Here is a 27,856-nt window from a genome sequence, read left to right as displayed (position 1 = left end):
GGTCCAATAGAGAAGGACTGAGGGTGAGCAAGTAGCTGTGGGATACTGCTGCTTTACTATGGCAGTCAGAAATGTTGTCTAGGAGACTCGGGAGGGGTCCAGACCTGTTCTCTTTGGAGTGCTCGTCCTTCCCTTTCTTCACTCCAAAGATCCTCGTGATCAGAGTGCTGAAGAGTAGGGTGGAGGAGTTCCTCACCTGAGACGGAGAGAGAAGAGGAAGAGGAGAGATAACATTCATAACACTATCATCTTGCAGGACAGTCGGACGAACAAAGAGCCAGAGGGATGACGAAGAGGAGTGGGTGGTATCGTCTTGGACAGATTCAGACGAGTGGAGAGAAAGGGGGGGGGGAGGACTCACAGCCCAGACGGGGGGAGGTGAAGCCCAAGACAGCAGCCTGCATTCCCTCAGAGACGAAGGGAATGATGTTCTCCCCCAGACGGGTGTCTCTGTACAGAGCCCTCAGGATGTTGAGAGCATGAACCTAGAGAGACAAACAGGGACGTCACTATACAGCACATGCAATCATACATGTAACCGCTATAATATATATTACATACATTTTTCGTGTGGGTGGCCCCAGGGGGAATCGAAACCCACAACCCTTGTGTTACAGCTCAGGCACTTAGCCTATAGTTACTGTACCGAGGGAGCCCTAGGCCCAGAATCTCAAAACGGTTCAAATGTCACCCAGGGAGGATTCCAAATTCGACAAGCTCAGGTAGAGCCGAACTCAGTTACAACCACTTCCCCCGCCCATTGTAACGTGTGATCCCTCCAGTAATTGTTGCCTCAGGTGACAAACTGTGTTCAGTAGTAGTGTTCAGTACCTGAGGGACAGTGGTCTGGTCAGTGGCTCCGTCAGGAGAGGGCATGGCCAGGGCGGTCAGCTCTCTCATGGTCATCTTCAGCAGGCTGCAGCTGGACGACTTGGGCTCGGATGACAACAGGGCCTGGACAGGAGACAAGACCGACACAATGAGGTCAGACAGGCCACAGATGGTGCGTCAGCCTGCATGCCAATAGTCTGGACTCTAAAAGCATCCTTTCCTTCAGCAGCGGCACTAATCAGTAAGTAACTGGTTCATGGAATAGCAGCCCTCTGACAGATCTCCACTATGTTGCCATCGGTGCAGAAGAGGGAAAAGAGACAAGAAAAATAAGTCACTTGGGCTGAGTTTACACAGGCAGCCCAATTCTGAACTTTTGTAGCACTAATTGGTCTTTTGACCAACAGATCTGCTCTTTTACCCTTAAATTAGGCAAAGGATCAGAATTGGGACCACTGCCACTAGACTGTCATTAAGTAACACAAGCCTTTGTACAAACACCTCTGGCGTGGTGACGTCATCCGCGTGCTGGCCGGCTGTGGGTGCTGATGAGAGACAGCTGTGTCTCTGGCCTGGGGGCAGAGGGTCTGGGCTGGTTCCTGTGACGTCTGTCCCAAGCCAGCAGGACCAGCAGCACACCGGCCAGCCCTTTCCGGATTTCACCGCAGGAATGGAATGCACAAGCCTGCCAAGGTGCAGAGATCAGCCTCCTCTCTTTACCCTCTCCTAATATCGCTCTCTTCTCTAGCTACCTCACAGTACCTACTTAATCTTTTCTCTCTCCCTTCCTCTCCCGCAATCTCATTCCCTCCGTCCCAACCACCGCTCTCCCTAAAGTTGCCCTCTCCCGCCTCTAATATGTGATAATGACAGACAGACAAACAGACAGAGAGAGAGACAGAGAGGTAACTGCTTTAGCGGCATGAGTGCTTTAGAGGCATGCCAATAATTTCCTTTCCATACATAAACCCACACCTGGATGTAGAATGGGATGCCTGCGCTGCGTCGCGTGGCACACAGTTTGGAGGAGGGGTCGCTGGACTTGACCTCCTGTAGGACCTCCGTGAGCCAGCGACCAGGCAGCTGCTGCAGGGTTCTGCTTCCACTCCTAAAAAAAAAAAAACTCATTAGAGGCTCTTAATTAGCCACGGCTGAACGGACATAATATTTTGCAAATATCCTGAATGTGGCATTAAGCTGTATAATACTCACTCAAAAACATTGCTTCAATAAATTCCTAACAGCGACTACGTTGCGGTTGTTTAGTCATGTAACTCTCTCTGACAACAGAGTGTATTGCTGTTACAGAAAAGTTTAGCAGACCAAACATGAAGTCATATCGCGATAAATGTCATTATTTTGTATGATAACAAAACACAACAACAACAAAAAACGTTTAACTTCTCTAGGGTAGGGGGCAGTATTCAGAAATTCAGAAGAATAACGTGCCCAAATTGAACTGCCTGCTTCTCGGGCCCAGAAGGTAGGATATGCATATTATTAGTAGATTTGGATAGAAAACACTCTGAAGTTTCTAAAACTGTTTGAATGATGTCTGTGAGTAAAACAGAACTCATATGGCAGGCAAAAACCTGAGAGAAAAATCCAACCAGGAAGTGACTTGTAGTTTTTCTATCTAATCCCTATCGAAACTACAGTGTCTGTGGGGTCATTTTGCACTTCCTAAGGCTTCCATTGGCTGTCAACAGTCTTTAGAAACTTGTTTCATCCGTCTACTGTTACTGGGCAGAGAATAGGAGCTCAGTCAATCAGTGGACTGCCTGGGACTAGTGAGTTGTTTACTGCGCGGGCACGCTGGCCCGCCGCTCCTTCTTTTTCCTCTAATGAATACGCTATTGTCCGGTTGGAATATTATTGACGTTTTATGTTAAAAAGACCCTAAGGATTGATTGTAAACATCGTTTGACATGTTTCTACGTACTGTAATGGAACTATTTGACTTTTCGTCTCTGGTTTTACGCTCACGCGTTATGCCTTTGGATTAGTGATCTGAACGCGCGAACAAAAGGAGGTATTTGGACAGAAATATGGAGTCTTTCGAATAAAAAGAACATTTCTTGTGGAAGTGGGAGTCCTGGGAGTGCATTCCGACGAAGATCAGCAAAGGTAAGGGAAGATTTATAATACTAATTCTGAGTTTAGTTGACTCCAGAACTTGGCGGATAACTGTATAGCTTGCTTTGATGGCTGAGCTCTGTACTCAGAATATTGAACAATGTGCTTTCGCCGTAAAGCTATTTTAAAATCTGACAAAGCGGTTGCATTAAGGAGAAGTATATCTATAATTCTTTCAATAACTGTTGTAAATTTTATCAATGTTTATGATGAGTATTTTTGTAAATTGATGTGCTCATTCACCGGTGGTTTTGGTGGGAATACATTTTCTTAACATCATGCGCCAATGTAAAATGGGGTTTATGGATATAAATATGAACTTTATCGAACAAAACATACATGTATTTTGTAACATTGAGTCCTGGGAGTGTCATCTGATGAAGATCAAAGGTTAGTGATTCATTTTAGCTGTATTTCTGTTTTTTGTGACACCTCTCCTTGCTTGGAAAATGGCTGTGTGGTTTTTCTTGTTTAGGCGCTGTCCTAACATAATCTAATTTTATGCTTTCGCCGTAAAGCCTTTTTGAAACCAGACAATATGGTTGGATTAAGGAGGATCTTATCTTTAAAATGGTGTATAATACTTGTGTGTTTGAGAACTTTGAATTATGAGATTTTTGTTGTTTTGAATTTGCCGCCCTGCTATTTCACTGGCTGTTGATAGTGTGTACGGCAGGTGGGACGGTCACGTCCCACATACCCAAGAGAGGTTAACAGACAGTTAATATTTGCGGCAGGGCTCTAGACATGTTTCCAGTGACAAGTTACACAATTCAAATGGTAGCCTATGATTCAAAAAGTAAGCTATTGCATCCAACACATCCAGGGAATGCATGATTGATATTTTGATGCTCCACCTGTCAAAACAGTATCCAGAATGACACGATTTAGCCTCGACTCGTCAGAGAATTTGCCGACATCTTTGTGCATACTGGCCTATAGCAGGGGTCTCCAACCTTTCCTAGCTAGAGAGCTACTTTTAAATGAGGAAACATGCCCTAAGCTACTTATTCATTTTTCCCTAGCTTTCAAATAGGCACTCTTTGTATTTCCCGAGATTACGTTTTCTCGGTTGTATTTCTCCTGGTTTTGGATGTTTTCGTTTATCACTCTAAACATGACAATTATTTATAGAGGAACAATTCCATTTCTAAGCCCATGTCAATGCTTAAATAACATCAGAAGACAATTTGAGGGAAAAATAGAAAAATAAAAAAATAAACCTTTAAATTGTGCATTTTGCAAGAGTTCGCAAACAAAAGCCCACCCGACTGATACAAACAAACATGATATTATTCTGCCAGGTACTTTGCAGTTGACATTTAAATTGAGAAGGTTTTGGGGAAAGTCTGTCTACCCTGAAGACAGTTATCATTATCGCTAACAGCCTACACAAAGTAAATGATAGACAAACTCGACACAGACATACAAGGGAAACATTGCTAGAAATTAATTGCCAGATGTTTTACTTTTTAATCCAATTGTGCTTAACTAGGGGTGCGATAATGGCAACGTGGATTTGATTGGATAGTAGGCGGGAGCTTAAGCGCTCTGATACTTATATTTGTTCATGACAGTTTGCGGTGGAACACGGGAAATAAATCATGTTTTCCGAGCTACTCAGGTGGGCTGCGAGCTAGTCGTAGCTAGTGATCGACCTGTTGGGAGACCACTGGGTATAGGCTATATTATTCACCACCTGAGGAAGTGCGAACTCAAAACAATTCACTAGATTTCAAACGCTAAATACATTGTTGCTAGCCATGTAGGCTAATTGATTAAATCGATCAGTAAACGTAGGCCAATGTCCTACAAAAACTTCCCAGCGCTTGGCCAAGGCTACTTGATGTAGGCCTATTCACAGCAAATGGCGCGCTCCGCTGGGCTCCGCGGGCGCATCGAAACCATACTTACTACAGCCTAGTCTGGTTGTTAAGTGGTGCCATGAACTCAATATTAAGAGGTGAGAAACGCATGACATACTCACAGACAGTGTGCGACTCTTCTGTAACTAGAGTAGTAGTTGCTTTGAAAACGGTCTTTTTAGCATTTTAAACAATATGCTTCTGCTTCTCAGAACGCATCTCTCCCTCCTCCGTGCGCACAGTGAGGAGAGGGATTTTTCTTTCTTTTTACTCCACCTTTATTTAACCAGGTAGGCCAGTTGAGAATAAGTTCTCATTTACAACTGCGTCCTGGCCAAGAAAGCATGGAATGAACAAACATACAGTCAATAATATAACATTTTAAAAAGTCTATATACAGTGTGTGCAAATGGCGTGAGGAGGTAAGGCAATAAATAGACCATAGTAGCGAAGTAATTACAATTTACCAAATTAACACTGGAGTGATAGATGTGCAGATGATGATGTGCAAGTAGAAATACTGGTGTACAAAAAGTAAATCAAATCAATATGGGGATGAGGTAGGTAGATTGGGTGGGCTATTTACAGATGGGCTGTGTACAGCTGCAGCGATCGGTTAGCTGCTCAGATAGCTGATGTTTAAAGTTAGTGAGGGATAAGTCCCCAACTTCAGCGATTTTTGCAATTCGTTCCAGTCATTGGCAGCAGAGAACTGAAAGGAAAGGCGGCCAAAGGAGGTGTTGGCTTTGGGGATGACCAGTGAGATATACCTACTGGAGCACGTGCTACGGGTGGGTGTTGTTATGGTTACCAGTGAGCTGAGATAAGGCGGAGCTTTACCTAGCAAATACTTGTAGATGACCTGGAGCCAGTGGGTCTGGCGACGAATATGTAGCGAGCGAGAGCATAAAGGTCGCAGTGGTGGGTGGTGTATGGGGCTATGGTGACAAAACGGATGGCACTGTGATAGACTGCATCCAATTTGCTGAGTAGAGTGTTTGAAGCTATTTTGTAAATGACGTCGCCAAAGTCGAGGATCGGTAGGATGGTCAGTTTAGGAGGGTATGTTTGGCGACATGAGTGAAGGAGGCTTTGTTGCGAAATAGGAAGCCGATTCTAGATTTAAATTTGGATTGGAGATGTTTAATATGAGTCTGGAAGGAGAGTTTATAGTCTAGCCAGACACCTAGGTATTTGTAGTTGTCCACATATTCTAAGTCAGAACCGTCCAGAGTAGTGATACTAGTCAGACGGGAGGATGCGGGCAGCGAATGGTTGAAAAGCATGCACTTAGTTTTACTAGCGTTTAAGAGCAGTTGGAGGCCACGGAAGGAGAGTTGTATGGCGTTGAAGCTCGTTTGGAGGTTTGTTAACAGTGTCCAAAGAAGGGCCAGATGTATACAGAATGGTGTCGACTGCGTAGAGGTGGATCAGAGAATCACCTGCAGCAAGAGAATGAATCAGCAGCCGAAAGCAAAACGGGGACAGGCAGATACTTTCATGGAAGGAATGAACAAGGTATAGTCTATTACTGTTGACCAAATTATGGTTTTAGAACAATCTACAGGACCGTTGTGTAGCTAAATCACTGGAAATTACAGACGTAAGCAAGATGCTTCGGAAAGAGGAAGGCAATGTCAGTGTCGGTCATTTGAAGTTTATCGTCCCAGCTCTATTCGTTTAAAAACTGCTCCCAGACCAGATCTCCTATCGGATTGATTTTGTGCCATAGATCGAAGCACTGAACCTGAAAAGCTTTGGAGAACATCTTGCCCTTTCAAAAGCGAAGCGTATATGCTGAATAAATACATCTAAATGCCTGAGTGATTTGATGAGGGGAATGTTCTTGTAGGTTGGTGTCGGAACTAGGGTGTGTGTGTGTGTGTGTGTGTGTGTTGTGAGCCAGAGCGCTAGGGTGGAAACAGTAGTCTGGATTAAATACACGGAGTAGGGTTTTGGGGTTGTTGGTTATGGGGTGCCTCACTGCCCACCTTTTGAAGCTCGGTTTTGTTTCTGGGGTGGTATGTTCAACTGGGCTCTGGGATATGGCAGGGTGTGTGTGTGTGTGTGTGTGTGGTGTGTGTGCCTTGTCCTCTGCCCATCCTACACAGTGGATTGTTTGATCTGGCCAGCTTGGTCCACTGCCCCTGGAAAAACAGCAGCCCTTTTCACAACAGGAGGGCACATTCCTCCCCAGCTGCACCTCCCAAGTGTGCGCTTTGGCATTGATATAGATAGAGCATGCGCACACAATCTGTCTCTCTAACTCACCTGCACAGCATGTCGGTGAGGCGTACAAAGCCCACGTAGGCCAGCTCAAAGGCCCCTCGGTGACGAGACTGGAGGAGCTGCTGACGGAAGTACATGCCCACCCCCTCCACCTGGGATAGGAGAGCGGTATAGAGAGGTAGAGAGAGAGAGGTGTAGAGAGAGGTAGAGAGAGAGGTAGAGAGAGAGGTGTAGAGAGAGGTAGAGAGAGAGGTGTAGAGAGAGGCAGAGAGAGGTAGAGAGAGTGTAGAAGGGAAGAGGCATGAGAAGAGAGAAAGAGAGGGTGTGGCGTATGGGAACATAAGACAGTTGTTCATTCCTCTGGATGATTTACAAGTGGTTAGGTAAACAAACATACAGAAATTGGTCTTGATTGACATATTTCAATAGCATTAAAACAGATAAGTCAGTCATTAGCTACAACATAAAATGACGTGGTCATGTAATTAACTAAACCCTCATAACGTTACAGCATATGAACACAGCCCACACGTGTTGCTGTAGTTAGTCAACATGTGGGGGTAAACCAGGTGAGGTAGAGCAGGGTGGAGCAGGCTGAGGCCTCCTCGCCCTGTCATTACACTGTGGCATCTCTACCACAGGCTGGACCCAGGCGCTACGCCAGCCTGGGGTGGCACAGAGGGCACAGGGAGGGGTGGGGGGGGGGGGCTGTGACGGTCATGACATTTTGTCAGCCGGTACCTGTCACGCAAATAACTGCCAGTACTCACAGCAATTGACCTTTAGCATGAATACGTCTAGCACTTTCTGGGTCCTTTGGAAAACTACATTTAAAATAAGTCAAATTAAACCATTTAATATAGCCTACACCATCACAAAATTATCTATTCTTTATTTTAGGCAAATCTAAATAAACATTATGATATGAAGAAAATGTAGCCCATTTCAGAAGAACAGAATAGCATACTGAGTTGTCCTTATGTTAGGCCCTGATCTGGCTATGCCATACGGCTGTGGGCTACACCCAAAAAAAATCCATGCGGTTTCTTACCTTACGCCTCGATCACACCAACAGCGTCATTGCGCAAAAAATGGTACGCAGCATCTGGATGTGTGCAACACAAGTTCAACAATCACCTTCTGCTGCCATTTCTGTCAAGCCGTCTACACATACAGTTTGAAGCACTCGTTTGATAAATCCAACGTGTGCACCACACAGAACGCATCCGCCTCTGCAACGCAGTGCTGCAAGGCAAACACAGCTGTCCATTGGAAATGAATGTACTTCCGGTGTACCAAAACGCAACGACGCTGCAGAGGTGTGCTCAGGGCACACGCTGGGCATCACTCACAAGTGCTAATATTCTCACCCATCAGACTATTCTCAATGTAATCTCCTCTTTACATATACTAAATGATGTGGGTGAAATTTGTTTTGATCATGCACCGGTCAGAACAGGGGCAGGTGGTATAAAAGACTTGGCATCTGTATGCACTTGAATAGCGAACGGAGGACGCTTTTCCCACGGTCAATTTTCATGCGTCCTCCGTTTCACACATATTATACATCCTAGTTTAATGGAATGAATAGTACGAATTCTGCTCTTTCTCTGGGATGGAAGCTCTGTGACTTGGTGTTGGTCATCTACACAACAGCCCCTATGGACTTTCCCTGAACCTTGACCCTGACTTAAGTTGTGCTGCGGTCAACATTGTATGTGGTGTAGCAGTTCGCCAAACCCACGGTTCGGTACATATTGTGGTTTTGGGGTGGCGGTTTGGTTACGGTAAAGTGGAAAATTTTAATTCCAACAGTTACTGTAATATTTCGTTTATTTGGCAAATAAGACAAATTTAAAAGCATACTATTTGCGGCCCAAAACCAGTTTCTGTGACATTGTGAATAATGTTCCTGGCATTGTTTGTTGTGACAGGGACTCATGTTGGGCCTCAAGTAGAGGTTTAAAAATGTGGACCCATTCCGAAATGGACCTGGGGCTTTCTGAACCGGGAAAAATATGCACATATACTTTTTTCAATATAGAGACCCGTTCCGAACGGGCTCGAGGACGACCAGTTCCATATGGACGTGGTCGGATAAGATTGAGGGAAGCAGCAGAAAAGTCCATTTGTAAGATATTCGATTAACCACAGCCGATACAGCACGAGGGAGGTTGCCTTGCGGTATGTGTACTGTGAGCGAGTGAAACGGGAGCCAAAAGGGAGGGAGAGGCAGCAACCGATCCGACTTGCACAGGTAGACTAACTTCGAGCTTGTCATAGCTCGGTTATTTATCATCCAATATGATGTAGTAGTACACCCGTCTTGACTGCATCAAACCTAGAGAAGCGAGCTGGCTGAAACAGCTAGCTACGTTAGCTAGCCAAATTGAGTCTGCATGCACTTTCTTCCTCTCCTACAGTTAAATAACAATACCTTTTTTCAGATTTTTAAATAGCAGCCTAACTGTTGGCTCTTGTTCGTTGTAGCCTACAGTTCTCATAAAACATTATATTCCAGAATTTTTAGTCTTCTATTTTTATATATATATATTTTTTTATCTTCTACCTTGCTTTGCCACACACGGAGGCCAACAACAAGCTCCACGCGGCACTCTGCAGAGGCTATTCTCGTTAAGCAAACATACTGTCAACTTTTAATCCGCAATCTCTGTCCATCCGCAGTTGCAATCAACTGTGAAGCCAAAATGTTTCCAAACGGGAGATTTAAACGATGGTTTAAATCGATCCCGCCACTCGCCACCTACCAAGTTCCCGGGCTGAGTCTCACAAAAGGACAGTTTGAAATGCGCCAGTTAAGATTAGAATTTTGATTACATTGTGTGCGTAGGCTGTAGTTGTTTCAACGGAATTCACACGGAAGGTTTTTTTTCAGCTCAGATTTACTCACGAGGCAATAGCACACAAACGCAGCGTAGGCAGAGCCCATAGGCCTAGTGTTATATATTCATTCGGGTTCACAGTGAGAACAGAGGTCCCCGTACCGAACGATTCAGTATGAATATGTGTAGCGCTACAGCCAATGTCAATGTTGAGTATTTCTATGGTCTTACTTCCTTGATTGCCCTGCTCTCTTAGCCTGTTGCATAATCCCCACGGGCCCTCCAGTCAATGGCATCAGATCAACAACAGTAGCACATCAGCAACACGTTTCCCTCCTTAAGGCTCTCATACCCACCGCCAGTCCAGGCCCGGCAGCATGCCCAGTCGTCAGGAGGAAGAGCAGCTATTTTGGGTCACTGACACGGCTCTGTGTAATTAGGACGTTGGGAAACAAGGAAGCTTTTCTGAGAAGTGGGAGCGTTGCAAACAGGAAGTGTCCCATCTAAATTAAAGTTCCCCCACCAACCAGGAACCCCTGTGGAAATTTAACGATTACACAAACGCCTTAAACCTTAAATAGCTGCCCCACTCTCGGCCACAGCGAGGGCCCAGCTCAGCACTGCACGGCGGTTAGGTCACTGCCCTCCCCGAGTGGCTTTCACTAGAAATTTACTGCAGTGAGGTCAGCTCTGTCCTCAGGTTGCACTCTAGACTCAGGGTTGTGAATGAGTAGGTCTGATGGGACACTCATTGGGTTGGTACTGCAGTGGTTACGTTGGTAATGCACTGCTATACAGCAGGGTGTAGGATCACAGTTTGGGACAATGAGGTCAGATGGGTTGATTTGTCATTCCTGGGTTGGGTAAAAAAAAAAAACGGTTCAATGACTGCACATGGAGTATATGCAATGCTTCACACCAATGTTTTAGTGTGGATAAAATCCCACCAACAACACTTCCAGGAAAGCAATGATCCATACTCCCACCCTTACCCTTGTTCCTGTTTCTTATAAAAATGGTGTTTGGGGAAACATGAGCCACACAATAACAGATGTTATCAGAAATAGTAAAATGCTAAAAGAGAGAATGAGGGGAAGTGTCACAGTCCCGAGAGGCCACACTGATGGCTGTGTCTCCACTGAAGACCAAACTGTCCATCTATTCCAGGCCAGACCAAACAAACAGTACAGCTGTGATTCACACCGGCACCAAGCACACAGAAAGACGAGCAGTCACATCGCCACCAGGGTCCCATTCTACTCCCGTCTCACAGAACACACATCTCTACAGACTACGGGGGCCTCCCAAGATGGAGGAGACATATCCCAGAATGCCTCCCAGGGTGGAAACTGTCCTCCTGGCTCTGTCTACCATTTGAAGCCCAGGCAGTGCCATGAATATGAAGGATTAAACACCATCGGCCAGCCACTATGACTAACGTTTAAGTTGCTATGGCGCCGACCAGGCACAGAAACATCTGCCACGTCGCCATGGCAACCAGAACTCAAAACAGCGCGCTGCCGTAGGCCAGGGGAGGTTGACTACACGAGTGTTAGAAAGATGTATCACACACACAGTAGTATTGCCTGAGCGTGCCAACCTCTGTGGCAGGTTAGACAGGGTCTATGTCTGCGCAGACAAGACCCATTCTACAAACACAGAAAACTGGATTGAACTAGGCGATGTCCAAAAAAAAAAATCTAGATTTTTTTCAAACTTATTGGCAATATTCGCTCTCTCGGCTGTCCTCGACTAAAAATATCTTGGTCCACCAAGAGTCGTCCTGTTCTTGACAGCGAGTGCCTGTGTGACTGGCACATGTTGTCGCCCTCTCCTCCCTACTGCAACAAAAAGGCACCACAGCTAGTGTTTATTACTCTGTCCATGCTGAAGCTGCTACTTCATTTCAGCCATTTCCTTTCTTACTTGTTTCCGACTGAAGTTCTGTTTCTGAAATCCTCATTTGTTAAGGAAAAACATTCCCTACTCCCTCAAGCCTTGCTCTCTTAACATGAAACACATTTGCATGACTTGCGGTTCATTTATTGTTTAGGATAATTATTCAAATCTGTTATTTAATTTCGCTTAAATGCTTGATTTCATTTCAAAGCATGAATGTCTACTATGCTGTGTGATGGCATGAACGAATGAATGATTGATTGAAATAGGCCTAAGTAAGTCACGGTATTAAGACTAAACAGGACGCGCTCTTAGGCCTACAGCTTGAGGGTGGTTATACAAGGATACTATACCAAGCCTACTAATGATAACGAATGACCTTCATGTCTTAAAGTAATAATGGACTGCCGTTTCTCTTTGCTTATTTGAGCTGTTCTTGCCATAATATGGACTTGGTCTTTGAACAAATAGGGCTATCTTCTGTATACCACCCCTACCTTGTCACAACACAACTGATTGGCTCAAACACATTAAGGAAAGAAAGTCCACAAATGAACTGTTAACAAGGCACACCTGTTAATTGAAACGCATTCCAGGTGACTACCTCATGAAGCTGGTTGAGAGAATGCCAAGAGTGTGCAACGTTGTCATCAAGGCAAAGGGTGGCTACTTTGAAGAATCTCAAATATATTTTGACTTGTTTAACTCTTTTTTGGGTTACTACATGATTCCATGTGTTATTTCATAGTTTTGATGTCTTCACTATTATTCTACAATGTAGAAAATAGTAAAAATAAAGAAAAACCCTTGAATGAGTAGTTGTGACCAAACTTTTGACTCGTACTGTATATTTAAGCAATAAGGCACGAGGGGGTGTGGTATATGGCCAATATACCACGGCTAAGGGCTGTTCTTATGCACAACGCAATGTGGAGTCCTGAATCAGATGACCTGGCCCCCACAATCACCCGACCTCAACCCAATTGAGATGGTTTAGGATAAGTTGGACCGCAGAGTTAAGGAAAAGCAGCAAACAAGGGCTCAGCATATGTGGGAACTCCTTCAAGACTGTCTTTCTCCAACTGTTTGAACAGCATGCTAACCTGTCCACAAATCAAGATGAATACATTTTTTCTCAGAATGTGGAGGTGCCAAATCCTTATATAAATGTATTTTACACTTACTGCACATTTATAAAACACATACTAGACAACTAGTATAACAGTATTTGGCTAAAATGCTGCTAGCGGTAGATGGAATCGCAATGCTGCGGGCCACAACCTGAGCATTCATTTTCCAGAATCAATGTTCATTAATACTCTTGTTTTAGCGCGCAGAGTAGACGCTACTATTTGAGTGGTTGAGACAAACAGTTTATCATTAGAAAGGTTGTCCTCTCATCTATAACAGTAAAATAACGCCTCAATGTGTTTCGGAGTCCATGTGACCGATTCTGTTGGACCAAGCCTCAAATGCAAGTAGCGAGTTGAAACCGCACGTCAGAGAGGAAGACGTGATCTCTCAACTTTGTTGGCGTGAGTGGCAGCGGGAGGGACTTGGTGTGAATATAAACTGAGAGGAAAAAGCAAAGCGAGAAGTTTCACCCTCGCCAAAATCTGCCCAAAACAAGCCCAATGTGTTTCTATGGTTTTGGACCAAAGCCTTTGGGATGACTCCCATTGTTAGGGCGGAGACATGAGCATCTCTTCGTTATATTCAGATCTCTGGTGTAAATGGGAAGGTGCACACAGCACAGGAGGAGACGAGACCAAAAAGAGACAACATGAGATCAAGCGGACATAAACGCTACAGCCTATTTGACAGCGCTGGCCTGGGGTAAGGGAGTGAGGTAGGGGGTGTCTGAGCACTGAGCAGGCTGTCTGTTCGTGTTTTGCTATGTGGCCAGAGAGAACGGGGGGCGGGGCGTGTTGTTAGCGTTTATCTATTCAGGGGAGGGTCGGGCGGTAGTGGAAGTGATTTGGAAAGAATGCGAGGGAAGTTGGGAACCGAGGCAATCGTGGCCGTTAAACAGCAGGTCGTCCTAAAATGAAAGCGTTCCGCTAATGAGGGCGGATGCTAATTGAAGATTTTCACTACAGTAAACACGGGTTGCCATCCCCAAACACCACCTCCAGGCCCACATCCATGCTGGGAAAACCAGAGTGTGTATGTCTGGATATAAACAACATACAGTCAACTGGGATTGTGTGTTTTACTGGTATTTTGTTCAAGCAGGTATTCGCTGGGTGTCAGGCTGTCTTTACATACTAGGGTAAAAGAGATGCCATTGAGTTCACGTTTAAGTGTGTGTGTGTGTCTCACCTGCTCCTCGGTGATGAGCCCCTGGTCAGAGTGTTTGCTGGAGGTCCGCAAGGGGAGGCTCTGACACACTTGACCCAGCACCATGGACACCTCCTTCATACTCCTCCAGCAGCACACCAACACCATCTGAGCTGTCACCCTGTAGCCCTCACCACTACCACCTACAACACACGCAGATGCGCACTGAAAACACACTGAACACCACAACACACGGCCCAACCAAAAGCTTTCTGGAATGGGTAATGCCAAACGAATTGTATTTTCACTGTGTGTTGTATCCACTATTAGTGCATAACACCTGTCCCAGCAGGTGAGGGGTGGTGAAACACAGATGGCTGTAGTACCGGTTCTGTCCTGGTGGGGTCAGTGTTTCACCCCTCATCGGCTGTGTCTGATAGAACACACAAGACACGGCAGCAGCACAACATGATATATGAGTGGAAATGTGTATTTGCTGACCTGTGCTGTCATGCTGTGGTCTGTCTGTGGGGGCCGCCGGTCCGTTCTCCTGTCCAGGCGGCTCGGTGTCCAGCTCTCTAGCGCTGGTGAAAAAGTCGTTGGTGTCGCGAGGCTGGATCTCCTGCAGGATCCTCTGCAGACCAGCGGACGTTTCTGAGAAGAGGTACACACACACACACACACTTTTAACACACTTCTTTTAAAAACACACCATCTGCCTTGTGCAGGGTCAGGTGTTTTTCCCCTTACCAAAAACCAACTCCGGGCACTAGTTATGAGGCATCGTCACTCGCTAATCTAAACCAGAGGTGCTGACCTGAGTCGGTATCCATGGGGATGAGGCCTTCGGGGGAGGAGCTCTGGACGACAGGTGACACCACGTCAGACATCCTATAGGACACTGTGATGAGCTCTGACACCACACTCCTCCACTGGCCTGTCAGAGTCAGACACCTGGACACACACACAGCAACAAACAGGATAAACAATACACACAGACTGGCTAAGACAAATGTGTGTGTGTGTGTGTGTGTGTGTGTGTGTGTGTGTGTCCTCACCCGGTGTTGAGTTGCTGTAAGGCAGCAGTGATACAGTGGGCTCGGCCGTAGAGAGGGTAGGAGGCTGCCGCCAGCAGGAGAGACGACTCTGCCTTCACCACCTCAGCCTTCAGACACAGCAACAAGAACTGCACCACTGAAACACACACACACAATCACACCACACACAGCAGTATAGCATGGTCATGTCAATTACTGCAAGCACTGAGCATTATCTGTGAGATGAGGAAAATGACAGCCGGTGCAGTTAGCGTTTGGCGCAGAAATAACTTAAATGCAACCCCATACAATGTAAATTGCTTTGCGTTTAAGAAAATAAACCAAATCAATATCAGCATTACCTGCCAGAGTGTTCGTCTCCAGGGTGAGGGCCTCAAAAGCCTGGGGCTGGGTTAGAGCAGGAGGCTGGAAGGAGAGGCCCTGCTCCTGGGCACAGAGCAACAGGGCCTGGGGCAGGGCAGGCTGGTGGAGGAATAGGTTGAAGAGGTGGGCAGCCGTGACACTGTCAAAAGGCTTGGTGCTGGTGCTGAGGTCCAGAGCTGCCTGGAGCAGAGACAGCATCCTACCTGGCTCCTATGGGGGAAGAGGGGGGGGGGGGGGGGGGTAATGGATAAAGCAGCCATCATTACACCACAACTTCAATCTGACACACACATTCAAGCTCTCCAGTCGGCCAACTCTTTGATTAAACCAGGATCTCTAAGTTTCAATCCAGACTTGAGTTTAGAGGTACAGGTTAATGTCCCACTACCAAGTTCACTGCAATGTGAAGGTGTATGTGTTGTGTGTACCTAAAGTGAGATATAGCATAGAGTACACGACTCTGTATGCAGAGTGACCAAGGGCGGGTCTACGGAACCATCGAAGCTCGTCTCACTGACCTGCAGCCCCACGGCAGATGGAGGGAGTTGCCGTAGCAACGCAGAGGCCAGCTGCTTGACCTCCAGGAAGTTGCTGGCGATGCAGTAGAGGACATTCTGCGCGTGTGCAGGGGTCACCATCTCTCCCAGAGCAAACACATCATCAGACCCTGAGACAGAGACGAGGTGTATGATTACAGTGATAAGAATGATAATGATGGAAAGTAAGTGTGTGTGTGTGTGGTGTGTATACAGTACCGGTGTTGAAGGTGAAGAGGTGGGCCAGCTGACACAGCAGGTGGAGGGCTGTCAGACAGGTGGAGAAGGAGGCCCCGGGGAGAAGCACACCGAACAGACTCTCACACAGCCAGCACAGGAACTCCTGAGCACACATTCACACACGTTGTACACAGAGCATTTTAGGTTGAAACTCTCCCTCCCATCTCCACAAACATTCCCATCAGTGTCTTCCCCGCTTAGGATACATGGTACAGATCTTTGAGCCCTATATAACTCAACCCATGATCATAGTGTACCTTGTACGTGTCCAGGATGTGTCGGTCTCTGTCCTTCTGTCCCTGGCCTCTCTCCTGGACCAGCCTCCGCTGCAATGACTGACCACTATCCTTCACTCTGCACAGCAGCTACACACACAAATCAATAGATCAAATCTACTTGTCAGTCTACACCTAGACTAAAAATGACTTTTAATGGGAAATTCATTGGAAGTGCTTTAGTCCAGGAGCAGGCTTCATCTCAATCTGTGTCTCTGCAATGCCCATTCATGCAGAACACAATGCTGGATTAAAAAGCAGTGTCTGACCTTTTTGAGCAGGCTGACGGTCAGCTGCCTGACTCCTGGTGATTGGCTGTTCAGACTGGAGGGCAGGAAGTGTTGAAGCAGCTCCATTTCCTGCGAGGTCAGAACCTCTGTGCGACGATGACTCTCGCACAATAACCCAAGAGCGTCCATTCGCACCTGAGAAGACAAAGAATGACGTTACTCACACACACAGTGTATATGTATGTATGTATGTATGTATGCATGTATGTATGTATGTATGTATGTATGTAAAGTTGAAGTCAGAAGTTTACATAAACGAGTTTTAATGACTCCAAACTAACTGTATCAACCACTGTACAAATTTCTTGTTCAACTAAAGTTTTGGCAAGTCGGTTAAGACATCTACTTTGTGCATGACAAGTAATTTTTCTAACAATTGTTTACAGACAGATTATTTCACTGTATCACAATTCCAGCAGGTCAGAAGTTTATATACACTAAGTTGACTGTGCCTTTAAACAGCTTGGAAAATTCCAGAAAATTATGTCATGGCTTTAGAAGCTTCTGATTGACTCAAATGATGTCAATTAGCCTATTGGAGGTGTACCTGTGGATGTATTTAAAGGCCTACCTTCAAACTCAGTGCCTGAAGGTACCACGTAAAGTAACGATGGTCATTATGGCCAAAAAGTTATATTTTTGTTTCATCAGACCAGAGGACATTTCTACAAAAAGTACGATCTTCGTCCCCATGTGCAGTTGCAAACCGTAGTCCGGCTTTTTTATGGTGGTTTTGGAGCAGCGGTTTCTTCCTTGCTGAGCGGCCTTTCAGGTTGTCGATATAGGACTCGTTTTACTGTGGATATAGATACTTTTGTACTCGTTTCCTCCAGAATCTTCACAATGTCCTTTGCTGTTGTTCTGGGATTGATTTGCACTTTTCTCACCAAAGTACGTTCATCTCTAGGAGACAGAACACGTCTCCTTCCTGAGCGGTATGACGGCTACGTGGTCCCATGGTGTTTATACTTGCGTGCTATTGTTTGTACAGATGAACGTGGTACCTTCAGGCATTTGGAAATTGCTCCCAAGGATGAACCAGACTTGTGGTCTACAAATTGTTTTCTGAGGTCTTGGCTGATTTCTTTTGATTTTCCCATGATGTCAAGCAAAGAGGTACTGAGTTTAATGGTAGGCCTTGAAATACATCCACAGGTACCCTCCAATTGACTCAAATTATGTCAATTAGCCTATCAGAAGCTTCTAAAGCCATGACATCATTTTCTGGAATTTTCCAAGTTGTTTAAAGGCACAGTCAACTTAGTTTATGTAAACTTCTGACCCACTGGAATTGTGATACAGTGAATTGTAAGTGAAATAATCTGTTTGTAAACAATTGTTGGAAAAATTACTTGTCATGCACAAAGTAGATGTCCTAACGGACTTGCCAAAACTATAGTTTGATATACACAGACACAGCTCTCTCCTCACCTGGTCGTGTTTGTGAACCAGAGCCTGACGCAGCAGAAACAGGGGTACAAGTCCCCCCCACAGCCCCTCCTCTGACTGGACCACCCCCTGGGACCGTGCTGCACGCAGACATGTCATCAGAGCACCCAAAGCACCCCTACTGCCCGGAGGTCCTAAACATACACCATGACAAAAATTCTATCAATGTTTCAGAAAATATTGACATTTTGTGTGTATATATATATATATATATATAGGGACGTGTATGCATGGGTCACATTAGCTTTCAGAAATGTGCATTTTCAAAACACAGACCAACAAAAGAATCTTTGTTTTAAACTATTTCACCTGCATTTCATATTGACAGTCAGTGTTTTTTGGCTTAAATAGAGTAATAACGGGTGTGCAGCTCCAGTTTTCCTTCACACAAAATACATTAAGCGCAACACATTCGGCAGAAAATCGTTTTCATCAGATGAGGTGAATGCACCAATTTGTAAGTCGCTCTGGATAAGAGCGTCTGCTAAATGACGTAAATGTAAGTGCAAAGCCATTTGGCTAGCAGCCACACATAAATGTACTTACGATGAAAAAGCAAGGTATTTTTTGCAAAAACGATTAATGGCCATCATATTTCTAATGTTTATCATAGAAAGAATTTAGCCAGTTACATTTCCTAATGTTTTGGTTGAAGTTACCTGCATTTTAACTTTTCTACCCGAGAAAAACTACACCGGAGAAAAGTAGCATAGAAAATGATCACGTGATGAGACCTCTTTTGGCTGCCTTTCCTTCCAGTTCTCTGCTGCCAATCACTGGAACGAATTTCAAAAATCGCTGAAGCTGGAGACTTCTATTTCCCTCACTAACTTTAAACATCAGCTATCTGAGCAGCTTACCGATCACTGCAGCTGTACACAGCCCATCTGTAAATAGCCCATCCAATCTACCTACCTCATCCCCATATTGTTTTTATTTACTTTTCTGCTCTTTTGCACACCAGTATTTCTACTTGCACATCATCATCTGCACATCATTCATTCCAGTGTTAATTTGATAAATTGTAATTACTTCGCTAATATGGCCTATTTATTGCCTTACCTCACTCCATTTGCACACACTGTATATAGACTTTTTTTCTCTATTGTGTTATTGACTGTACGCTTGTTCATTCCATGTGTAACTCTGTTGTTTGTGTCGCACTGCTTTGCTTTATCTTGGCCAGGACGCAGTTGTAAATGAGAACTTGTTCTCAACTGGCCTACCTGGTTAAATAAAGGTTAAATAAAAATAAATAAAATAAATATATTTAATCTCTGTGGAGAAGTGCAACTGAAGCACGAAATTAGTCCTTCTACATGTATGATTTGGAGTGAACTCTGACTGAAGCCGAACAGAATTTACAACAAGAAACATTTTATATTTGCGTTTATAAAAACACAGCAACATATATCTTTCCCTTTCTGCGTGAAAAACACAGAATCCTGCGTTATCACGACCGCTGGTATGTGTGCATGTGTGTGTACATTTACATCTACCTGAGCTGCAGGGTGGGGTGTCCTGTAGGGCCTGTACCATGTGGGCCAGACTGGAGGGGGAACAGCGCAGCAACTTGGGAAGGAAATAGTCCAGGATATAGGTGGTCTGGTCCAGCCTGGCTCTACACAGCACCTGAAGCAATGGGGTCACCCAGGTCTGGTGCCACCTCTCCATGCCCGCCTCTGTGCCCCCTGTGCCACCTTCCTCAACCAGCTGGGCCTTGTGACTGACAAACAGCCTCTCTAGCAGGTCGCTAGCGTAAGGTGCCAGGGTCTGGTCCCCCATCAAGCCCAGGAGACGTGAGGGCAGCTGGGGGTCCAGAGCCAACAGGTACCCTGCCCCTAGGAGCTCCACCAGGCAGGCCAAAGAGCCATACTTCCCTCTCTGGTGCCACTCCAGGCCCAGCAGGTTGTGGGTTAGCTGGGTAAAGTATGGGTCCCTGTAGGGGTCAGAAAAGGCTAGAGGGCTGCTGTGCTGGTGCAGGAGGAGGAGGTTCTTGAAGAGGGCGCGGGTCTGGTGGCGGACCCCATCCAAGGGGTGCTCCCAGTGGGTGTAGACGTGCTCCAGCAGCTGCCCCTGGAGCTCTGAGCCCCCGCGGAGGGAGTCTTGAAGCAGGCCTGGGGGAGACGACAGCCCACCCTGCAGGCTGTCCAAGGCGGCTCCGCTCCACAGGGTCAGCACGCGGGCTACCACCATGGCTGTGCTGGACTCCTTCACACTACAAACACATACATGTACGCATGCAGACGCGCGCGCACAGAGAGACAGACAGAACAATAGTCAACCAAAATGACAACCATTTGGGTGGTAGCAATCGCACAAGTGTGTGTATGTTTGCATACGTGTGTCTGTGTGGCGTGTCTGCGTGCTAGCTCCTGTCTAACCTGGTGTCCAGCGCCAGCAGTGTGTGGGGAACCAGCAGCAGTAGCTGTTCCCTCTGTGGCCCCTGGGTTGCCCCTCTCCAGTTTAGCATAGCCAGGGCCCCATGACACAGGTAGAGGGACACCCCCGCGGGACGGCCACTGTCATACAGCCCCGTACAGCTCTGTCTCAGCCACATGGGGGCGCACTCGCCACTCTGCTCTGAACCTTGCAGGAGACCTGCCACCTGGACAGGCAGATGGACAGAGACAGAAAAACATACAGAAATAGACAAGACAAAAAGTTCCATCATTCAACATCATGGCCATTACTAGTATAAATGAACAACCAAAAATAATTCATTCGGGGTACTTGTGTATCGGGTGTAGGGGTCACTCACCACCGCGGCCACTCCATCTCCACTCCCCATGACAGACCGGGTCAGGAGGACCACTGCCATGCCAGCCGTGCTCTGGACCGACTGCAGGAAGTCCTCTGGCGGGGGGGAGAGAGAACAGATGAGAGAGAGAGGGGAGATAAGGAGAGAGATATATGGAAAGAGTCGGATGCTCAGTTCCCAGACTTTATGAGCTGATGTTGAGTCACCAGGGCTGTATTCATTCAGACCAAGCCACAGCAAACAGTTGCAAAACGTTTTGCAACGGAAACGAGAGTTTCTATTGGAAAAATTCAGGTAGGTCCCTCCACGTTTCGTTCTGTTGACTTCCGTTTGGTTCCTAGTGAATAAACCCCTGGTGTAACACGGTCCTCACCATCTGTGAGGATGTGTGTGTAGCAGTCCAGTAGGCCACTGAGGGTGAGCTGCAGGGTGCAGTGAGGATGAACGGCCTGTAGGACGGCGCTGATGAGCTCCTGGGACCTCTGCACCACCAGCATGGAGGCCTTGACCGCAGCCAGACACGAGTGCATGAGCTGGGCCTGGACCACATGGCGACCTGCTAGACCACTGAGACAGCAGGGGGCGACAAACACACAGTCAGTCAGTGGCGACACACTACACGTTTTTCAATCCTGATACTTGGGGGGGTGCAGGCTTTTGTTTTAGCCCAGCACTAACCCAGCTAATTGAACTAATCAACAAATGAAGTCCTTTATTAGTTGAATCGGGTGTTTTAGTACCGGTCTGGAAGAAAGGCCTGCTGTCCTGTGGGATTTAGCAGCACAGGCTGTCTTACCTGTTCAGTTGGAGGTATTCACTCAAGGCCTTATGGAGGAACGGTAACACTGGGGAGAAGAACAGAAGGAGAGGCCTATTATCCAAAGACATCAATGAACTATGTTTCTGTGTTTGAGCTCACCATCCTGAGCAGGCTTGATAAAAACCTAAAAACAGATCAACAAAGCACTCACCCTCTGCTAGCAGCCTGTGTATACACCTCTCACCTGAAAGGCAATAGAGCATTAAAACGTGTATCTTACTCAAACGATACCAAACACAAGAGAGTCTAAACGAGGGGATTCCATACGTACCAAGAGGAAAGGCATCTAGACAAGCTGTGATAGAGTCTATTAGGTGTGAGTACGACGTGTGGTCTGAGCCCACAGTGGACAGTCTGTCCGACAGGCACGCGGACAGACAGCTGACAGTCTGCTCCTGCAGCCAGTCCGGTACAGAGCTTAGGGCACTGCCGAGAGAGAACAAGCAGATTCAGTGTTTACGTTATTGTAGCGATTCTATACCTTGTTTGCTAATCTACTTTTAAAATACATTTTACTTTTTTTTTTTTAAAGAGTAGAGCTGTGTTCACAATCCTTGGTCCTGGATGTGTGGGCTTTTGTTCCACTTCCAACCCAGCACTAACACACCTGTTCAACTCATTAAGGTGTCGATCAGCAGCTGCGTAGTTGAATCGGTTGTGGGTGCGCTGGGCTGGAACAAAAGCCTGCACACCCTGTAGCTCTCCAGGGCCAGAGACTGAGGGAGAGGAAGATGTGCTGAGGAGAGGTGTACCTGGCGCTGGCCCTACGGAGGGGGTTCTTGGCCAGCAGGGAGGTGTAGATGAGGGCCATGGTGTGCAGACAGGCCTGGAGGAGAGGCCCACGGGAAGTTTCCTCCTCACTCAGCAGCTCCAACTGAGATCCTGCCTGGAGAGAGACACACGGACATGATTAGACCAGCCAGGAAAACCTGGGAGGGGTGGACAAACATGCAGAGATGAAAACGCATGTGCAGGAGTTAATTGGATGACAGTATTGTTGTTGTTTTTTGGCCCGGCATAGAGCTACAGTATTGTACGCCTAATGTTCTGCATCATGTAGGACTTAAAGGTTGACAGTCATCTCAATATTGGTGTCTTCTCTGTTGCAGTGCAGGTTGAGTTGACGTGCTTCTGAGCCAGTTCTCTCATCTCTGCCTGTTTATGTCAACCCAACCCACAGACAACCAGAGGTGTGACTAGGCCTGTGAAGACACCACTATTACAACAAAAAGAATTCATGGCAAAAATGAAAACAAAGCAGACCAAACTACTCGACCCTTTAAAAACCAGCTGTGTGTAAAATATTATGTGCTATATCTTGTAAAATAAAGAAATACCGCCCCAAAAGATTCACAGATGACGCAATCTCTATTCCACTCCACACTGCCCTCTCCCACCTGGACAAGAGGAACACCTATGTGAGAATGCTGTTCATTGACTACAGCTCAGCGTTCAACACCACAGTGCCCCTCCAAGTTCCTCGCTAAACTCAGGACCTTGGGACTGAACACCTCCCTATGCAACTGGATCCTGGACATCCTGACGGGAAGCCCTCAGGTGGTGAGGGTAGGCCACAACACACCTGCCACACTAACCCTCAACACAGGGGTGCATGCTTAGTCCCCACCTGTTCACCCACGACTGCGTGGCAGTGCACGACTCCAACACCATCATTAAGTTTGCTGACGGTGGTTGGCCTGATCACCGACGACCATGAGACAGCCTGTAGGTAGGTGGTGACCTGGCAGTGACCTCAACGTCAGCGAGACAAAAAAACAGAAAAGGAGCTGATCGTGGACTACAGGAAACAGAGCCACGCCCCCATCCACATCGACGGGGCTGTCGTGGAGCGGGTCAAGAGCTTCAAGGTCCTTGGTGTCCACATCACTAAGGATCTATCATGGTCGACACACACCAACACAGTCGTGAAGAAAACACGACAACGCCTCTTCCCCTTCAGGAGGCTAAAAAGATTTGGCATGGGCCCTCAGATCCTCAAAAAGTTCCACAGCTGCACAATTGAGAGCATCTTGACGAGCTGCATCATCGCTTGGTATGGCAACTGCTTGGCAGCAGACCACAAGGCACTAAAGACGGTAGTGCATACATCACTGGGGCCGAGCTCCCTGCCATCCAGGAACTCTATACTAGGCGGTGTCAGAGGAAGGCCTTAAAAATTGTCAGACTCCAGCCACTTCAGTCATAACGCTACTGATGCACCAAGTCTGGAACAAAAAGGACCCTGAACAGCATCTAGCCCCAAGCCATAAGACTGCTAAATATACTGAATAAAAATATATAAAAACTAAAATGTAAAATATTTAATTGAGTTACAGTTCATACAAGGAAATCAGTCAACTGAAATAAATTCATTAGGCCCTTATCGATGGATTTCACATGACTGGGAATACAGATATGCATCTGTTGGTCACAGATACCTAAACAAAAAAAGAAGGTAGGGGAGTGGATCAGAAAACCAGTCAGCATCTGGTGTGACCACCATTTGCCTCATGCAGTGTGACACATCCCCTTCTCATAGAGTTGATCAGGCTGTTGATTGTGGCCTGTGGAATGTTGCCCCACTCCTCTTCAATGGTTATGTGAAGTTCCTGGATATTGGCGGGAACTGGAACATGCTGTCGTACATGTCGATCCAGAGCATCCCAAACGTGCTCAACGGGTGACATGTCTGGTGAGTATGCAGGCCATGGAAGAACTGGGAAATGTTCAGTTTCCAGGAATTGTGTACAGAACCTTGCTACATAGGGCTGTGAATTATCATGCTGAAACATGAGGTGATGGCGACGGATGAATGGCACGACAATGGGCCTCAGATCTCGTCACTGCATCTCTGTCCATTCAAATTGCCATCGATAAAATGCAATTGCGTTTGTTGTCTGTAGCTTATGCCTACCCATACCATAACCCCACCATGGGGAACTCTGTTCACAATGTTGACATCAGCAAAGCGCTCGCCCACACCACGCCATACACGTGGTCTGCGGTTGTGAGGTCGGTTGGACATACTGCCAAATTCTGTAAAACGGAGGCGGCTTATGGTAGAGAAATGAACATTCAATTCTCTGGCAACAGCTCTGGTGGACATTCCTGCAGTCAGCATGTCAATTGCATGCTCCCTCAAAAATTGAGACATCTGTGGCATTGCATTGTTTAACAAAACTGCAATTTTTAAAGTGGCCTTTAAATTGTCCCCAGCACAAGGTGCACCTGTGTAATGATCATGCTGTTTAATCAGCTTCTTGATATGCAACACCTGTCAGGTGATGGATTATCTTGGCAATGGAGAAATACTCACTAAACAGGGATGTAAACAAATTTGTGCACGACATTTTAGAGAAATAAGCTTTTTGTGCTAATGGAACATTTCTGGGATCTTTTATTTCAGCTCATGAAACGTGACACACACGCACACTTTACATGTTGCGTTTATATTTTTGTTCAGTATAGTTCGTGCCTAAAGAAAGTATTCACACCCCTTGACTTTTTGTTACAGCCTGAATGTAAAATCTATTAAATTGAGGTTTGTTTGTCACTGTCCTAAACATAATATCCCATAATGTGGAATTCTCTTTTTAGAAATGTTTACAAATTAATAAAAAAGGAAAAGCTGAAATGTCGAGTCAAGTATTCAATGTAGTTTACAAGTCACATAAGTTGCATGGACTCACTGTGAGCAAGTGTTTAACATGATTTTTTAATAACAACCTCATCTCCATACTCCACACATACAATTATCTGCAGTTCGATCAACATTATAATTACTCTACATTAGTAAACTAATTGACAGAGTAATGACAAAGCAAAACATATTTTTTGAAATTTTAGCTAATTTATAAAAATTTTAAAAATATCATATTTACATAAGTATTCAGACCCTTTACTCAGTACTTTGTTGAAGCACCTCTGACAGCGATTACAGCCTCGAGTCTTACTGGATATGACACATGCTTGGCACACCTGTATTCTTCTCTGCAGATCCTCTCAAGCTCTGTCAGGTTGGATGGGGAGTGATACTGCACAGCTTTTTTCAGGTCTCTCTAGAGATGTTCGATCGTATTCAAGTCTGGGCCACTCAAGGACATTCAGAGACTTGTCCCGAAGCCACTGCTGCATTGTCTTGGCTGTGTGCTTAGGGTCGTTGTCCTGTTGGAAGGTGAACCTTCTCCCCAGTCTCAGGTCCTGAGCGCTCTGGAGCAGGTTTTCATCAAGGATCTCTCTGTACTTTGCTCCATTCATCTTTCCCACAATCCTGACTAGAGGTCGACCGATTAATCGGAATGGCCGATTAATTAGGGCCGATTTCAAGTTTTCATAACAATCGGAAAACGGTATTTTTGGACGTCGATTTGGCCATTTTTTTTGTTTGTTTTTTTAGACCTTTATTTAACTAGGCAAGTCAGTTAAGAACACATTCTTATTTTCAATGACGGCCTAGGAACGGTGGGTTAACTGCCTTGTTCAGGGGCAGAACGAGATCTTTACCTTGTCAGCACAGGGATTCAATCTTGCAACCTTATGGTTAACTAGTCCAACGCTCTAACCACCTGCTTTACATTGCACTCCACGAGGTTACGCGAATGCAGTAAGCTAAGGTAAGTTGCTAGCTAGCATTAAACTTATCTTATAAAAAACAATCAATCAATCATAATCACTAGTTGATGGTTGATGATATTACTAGTCCTGCGTTGCATGTAATCGCTTAGGTACACGTTGCTCCAACCATAAACATCAATGCCTTTCTTAAAATCAATACACAAGTATATATTTTTAAACCTGCATATTTAGCTAAAAGAAATCCAGGTTAGCAGGCAATATTAACCAGGTGAAATTGTGTCATTTTGCATTCATTGCACGCAGTCAGTGTATATGCAACAGTTTGGGTCGCATGGCTCGTTACGTAAAATTCTGGCAAATTAGTTCGCAATTATGAGATAACGTTGGAAGATTGTGCAATGTAACAGGAATAACGTTTTGTTTTCAAGATGATAGTTTCCGGATTCGACCATATTAATGACCTAAGGCTCGTATTTCTGTGTGTTATTATGTTATAATTAAGTCTATGATTTGATAGAGCAGTCTGACTGAGCGGTGGTAGGCAGCAGCAGACTCATAAGCATTCATTCAAAATAGCACTTTCATGCGTTTTGCCAGCAGCTCTTCGCAATGCATTGTGCTGTTTATGACTTCAAGCCTGTCAACTCCCAAGATTAGGCTGGTGTAACCGATGTGAAATGGCTAGCTAGTTAGCGGGGTGGGCGCTAATAGCGTTTCAAACGTCACTCGCTCTGAGACTTGGGAGTGGTTGTTTCCCTTCCTCTACGTGGGTAAGGCTGCTTCGAGGGTGGCTGTTGTCGATGTGTTCCTGGTTCAAGCCCAGGTAGGAGCGAGGAGAGGGACGGAAGCTATACTGTTACACTGGCAAGACTAAAGTGCCTATAAGAACATCCAATAGTCAAAGGTATATGAAATACAAATCATATAGAGAGAAATAGTCCTTTAATTCCTATAATATCTACAACCTAAAACATCTTACCTGGGAATATTGAAGACTCATGTTAAAAAGGAACCACCAGCTTTCATATGTTCCCATGTTCTGAGCAAGGAACTTAAACGTTTTTACATGGCACATATTGCACTTTTACTTTCTTCTCCAACATTTAGTTTTTGCATTATTTAAACCAAATTGAACATGTTTCATTATTTATTTGAGGCTAAATTGATTTTATTGATGTATTATATTCAGTTAAAATAAGTGTTCATTCAGTATTGTTGTAATTGTCATTATTACAAATAAATAAAAATCGGCATCGGCTTTTTTGGGTCCTCCAAACAATCGGTATCGGCATTGAAAAATCATAATCGGTCGACCTCTAATCCTGACTAGTCTCCCAGTCCCTGCCGCTGAAAAACATGCTTCACCGTAGGGATGTTGCCAGGTTTCTTCCAGACGTGATGCTTGG

At 45.6% G+C, this 27,856-nt stretch overlaps 1 protein-coding gene across 1 annotated transcript in view; it reads right to left on the bottom strand.

Moving 5' to 3' along the window:
• The window catches only part of LOC106576760 (thyroid adenoma-associated protein homolog), a 42,979-nt gene that overhangs the window by 12,087 nt on the left and 3,036 nt on the right, over nt 1-27,856 (bottom strand). The window contains 24 exon segments of the mRNA XM_014154131.2: nt 105-196; nt 362-373; nt 375-485; nt 832-954; nt 1,807-1,939; nt 7,104-7,213; nt 14,126-14,286; nt 14,585-14,737; nt 14,901-15,037; nt 15,142-15,277; nt 15,483-15,714; nt 16,023-16,171; nt 16,260-16,383; nt 16,538-16,645; nt 16,825-16,980; nt 18,277-18,428; nt 19,794-20,512; nt 20,679-20,902; nt 21,056-21,150; nt 21,429-21,622; nt 21,852-21,900; nt 22,027-22,059; nt 22,147-22,301; nt 22,628-22,761. Of these exon segments, the coding sequence (XP_014009606.2) occupies nt 105-196; nt 362-373; nt 375-485; nt 832-954; nt 1,807-1,939; nt 7,104-7,213; nt 14,126-14,286; nt 14,585-14,737; nt 14,901-15,037; nt 15,142-15,277; nt 15,483-15,714; nt 16,023-16,171; nt 16,260-16,383; nt 16,538-16,645; nt 16,825-16,980; nt 18,277-18,428; nt 19,794-20,512; nt 20,679-20,902; nt 21,056-21,150; nt 21,429-21,622; nt 21,852-21,900; nt 22,027-22,059; nt 22,147-22,301; nt 22,628-22,761 (3,692 nt within the window).

The sequence above is a fragment of the Salmo salar genome, chromosome ssa18, assembly GCF_905237065.1.
Source record: "Salmo salar chromosome ssa18, Ssal_v3.1, whole genome shotgun sequence".
NCBI classification, from domain to species: domain Eukaryota; kingdom Metazoa; phylum Chordata; class Actinopteri; order Salmoniformes; family Salmonidae; genus Salmo; species Salmo salar.
This window is presented reverse-complemented; position numbering and strand designations above follow the sequence as displayed.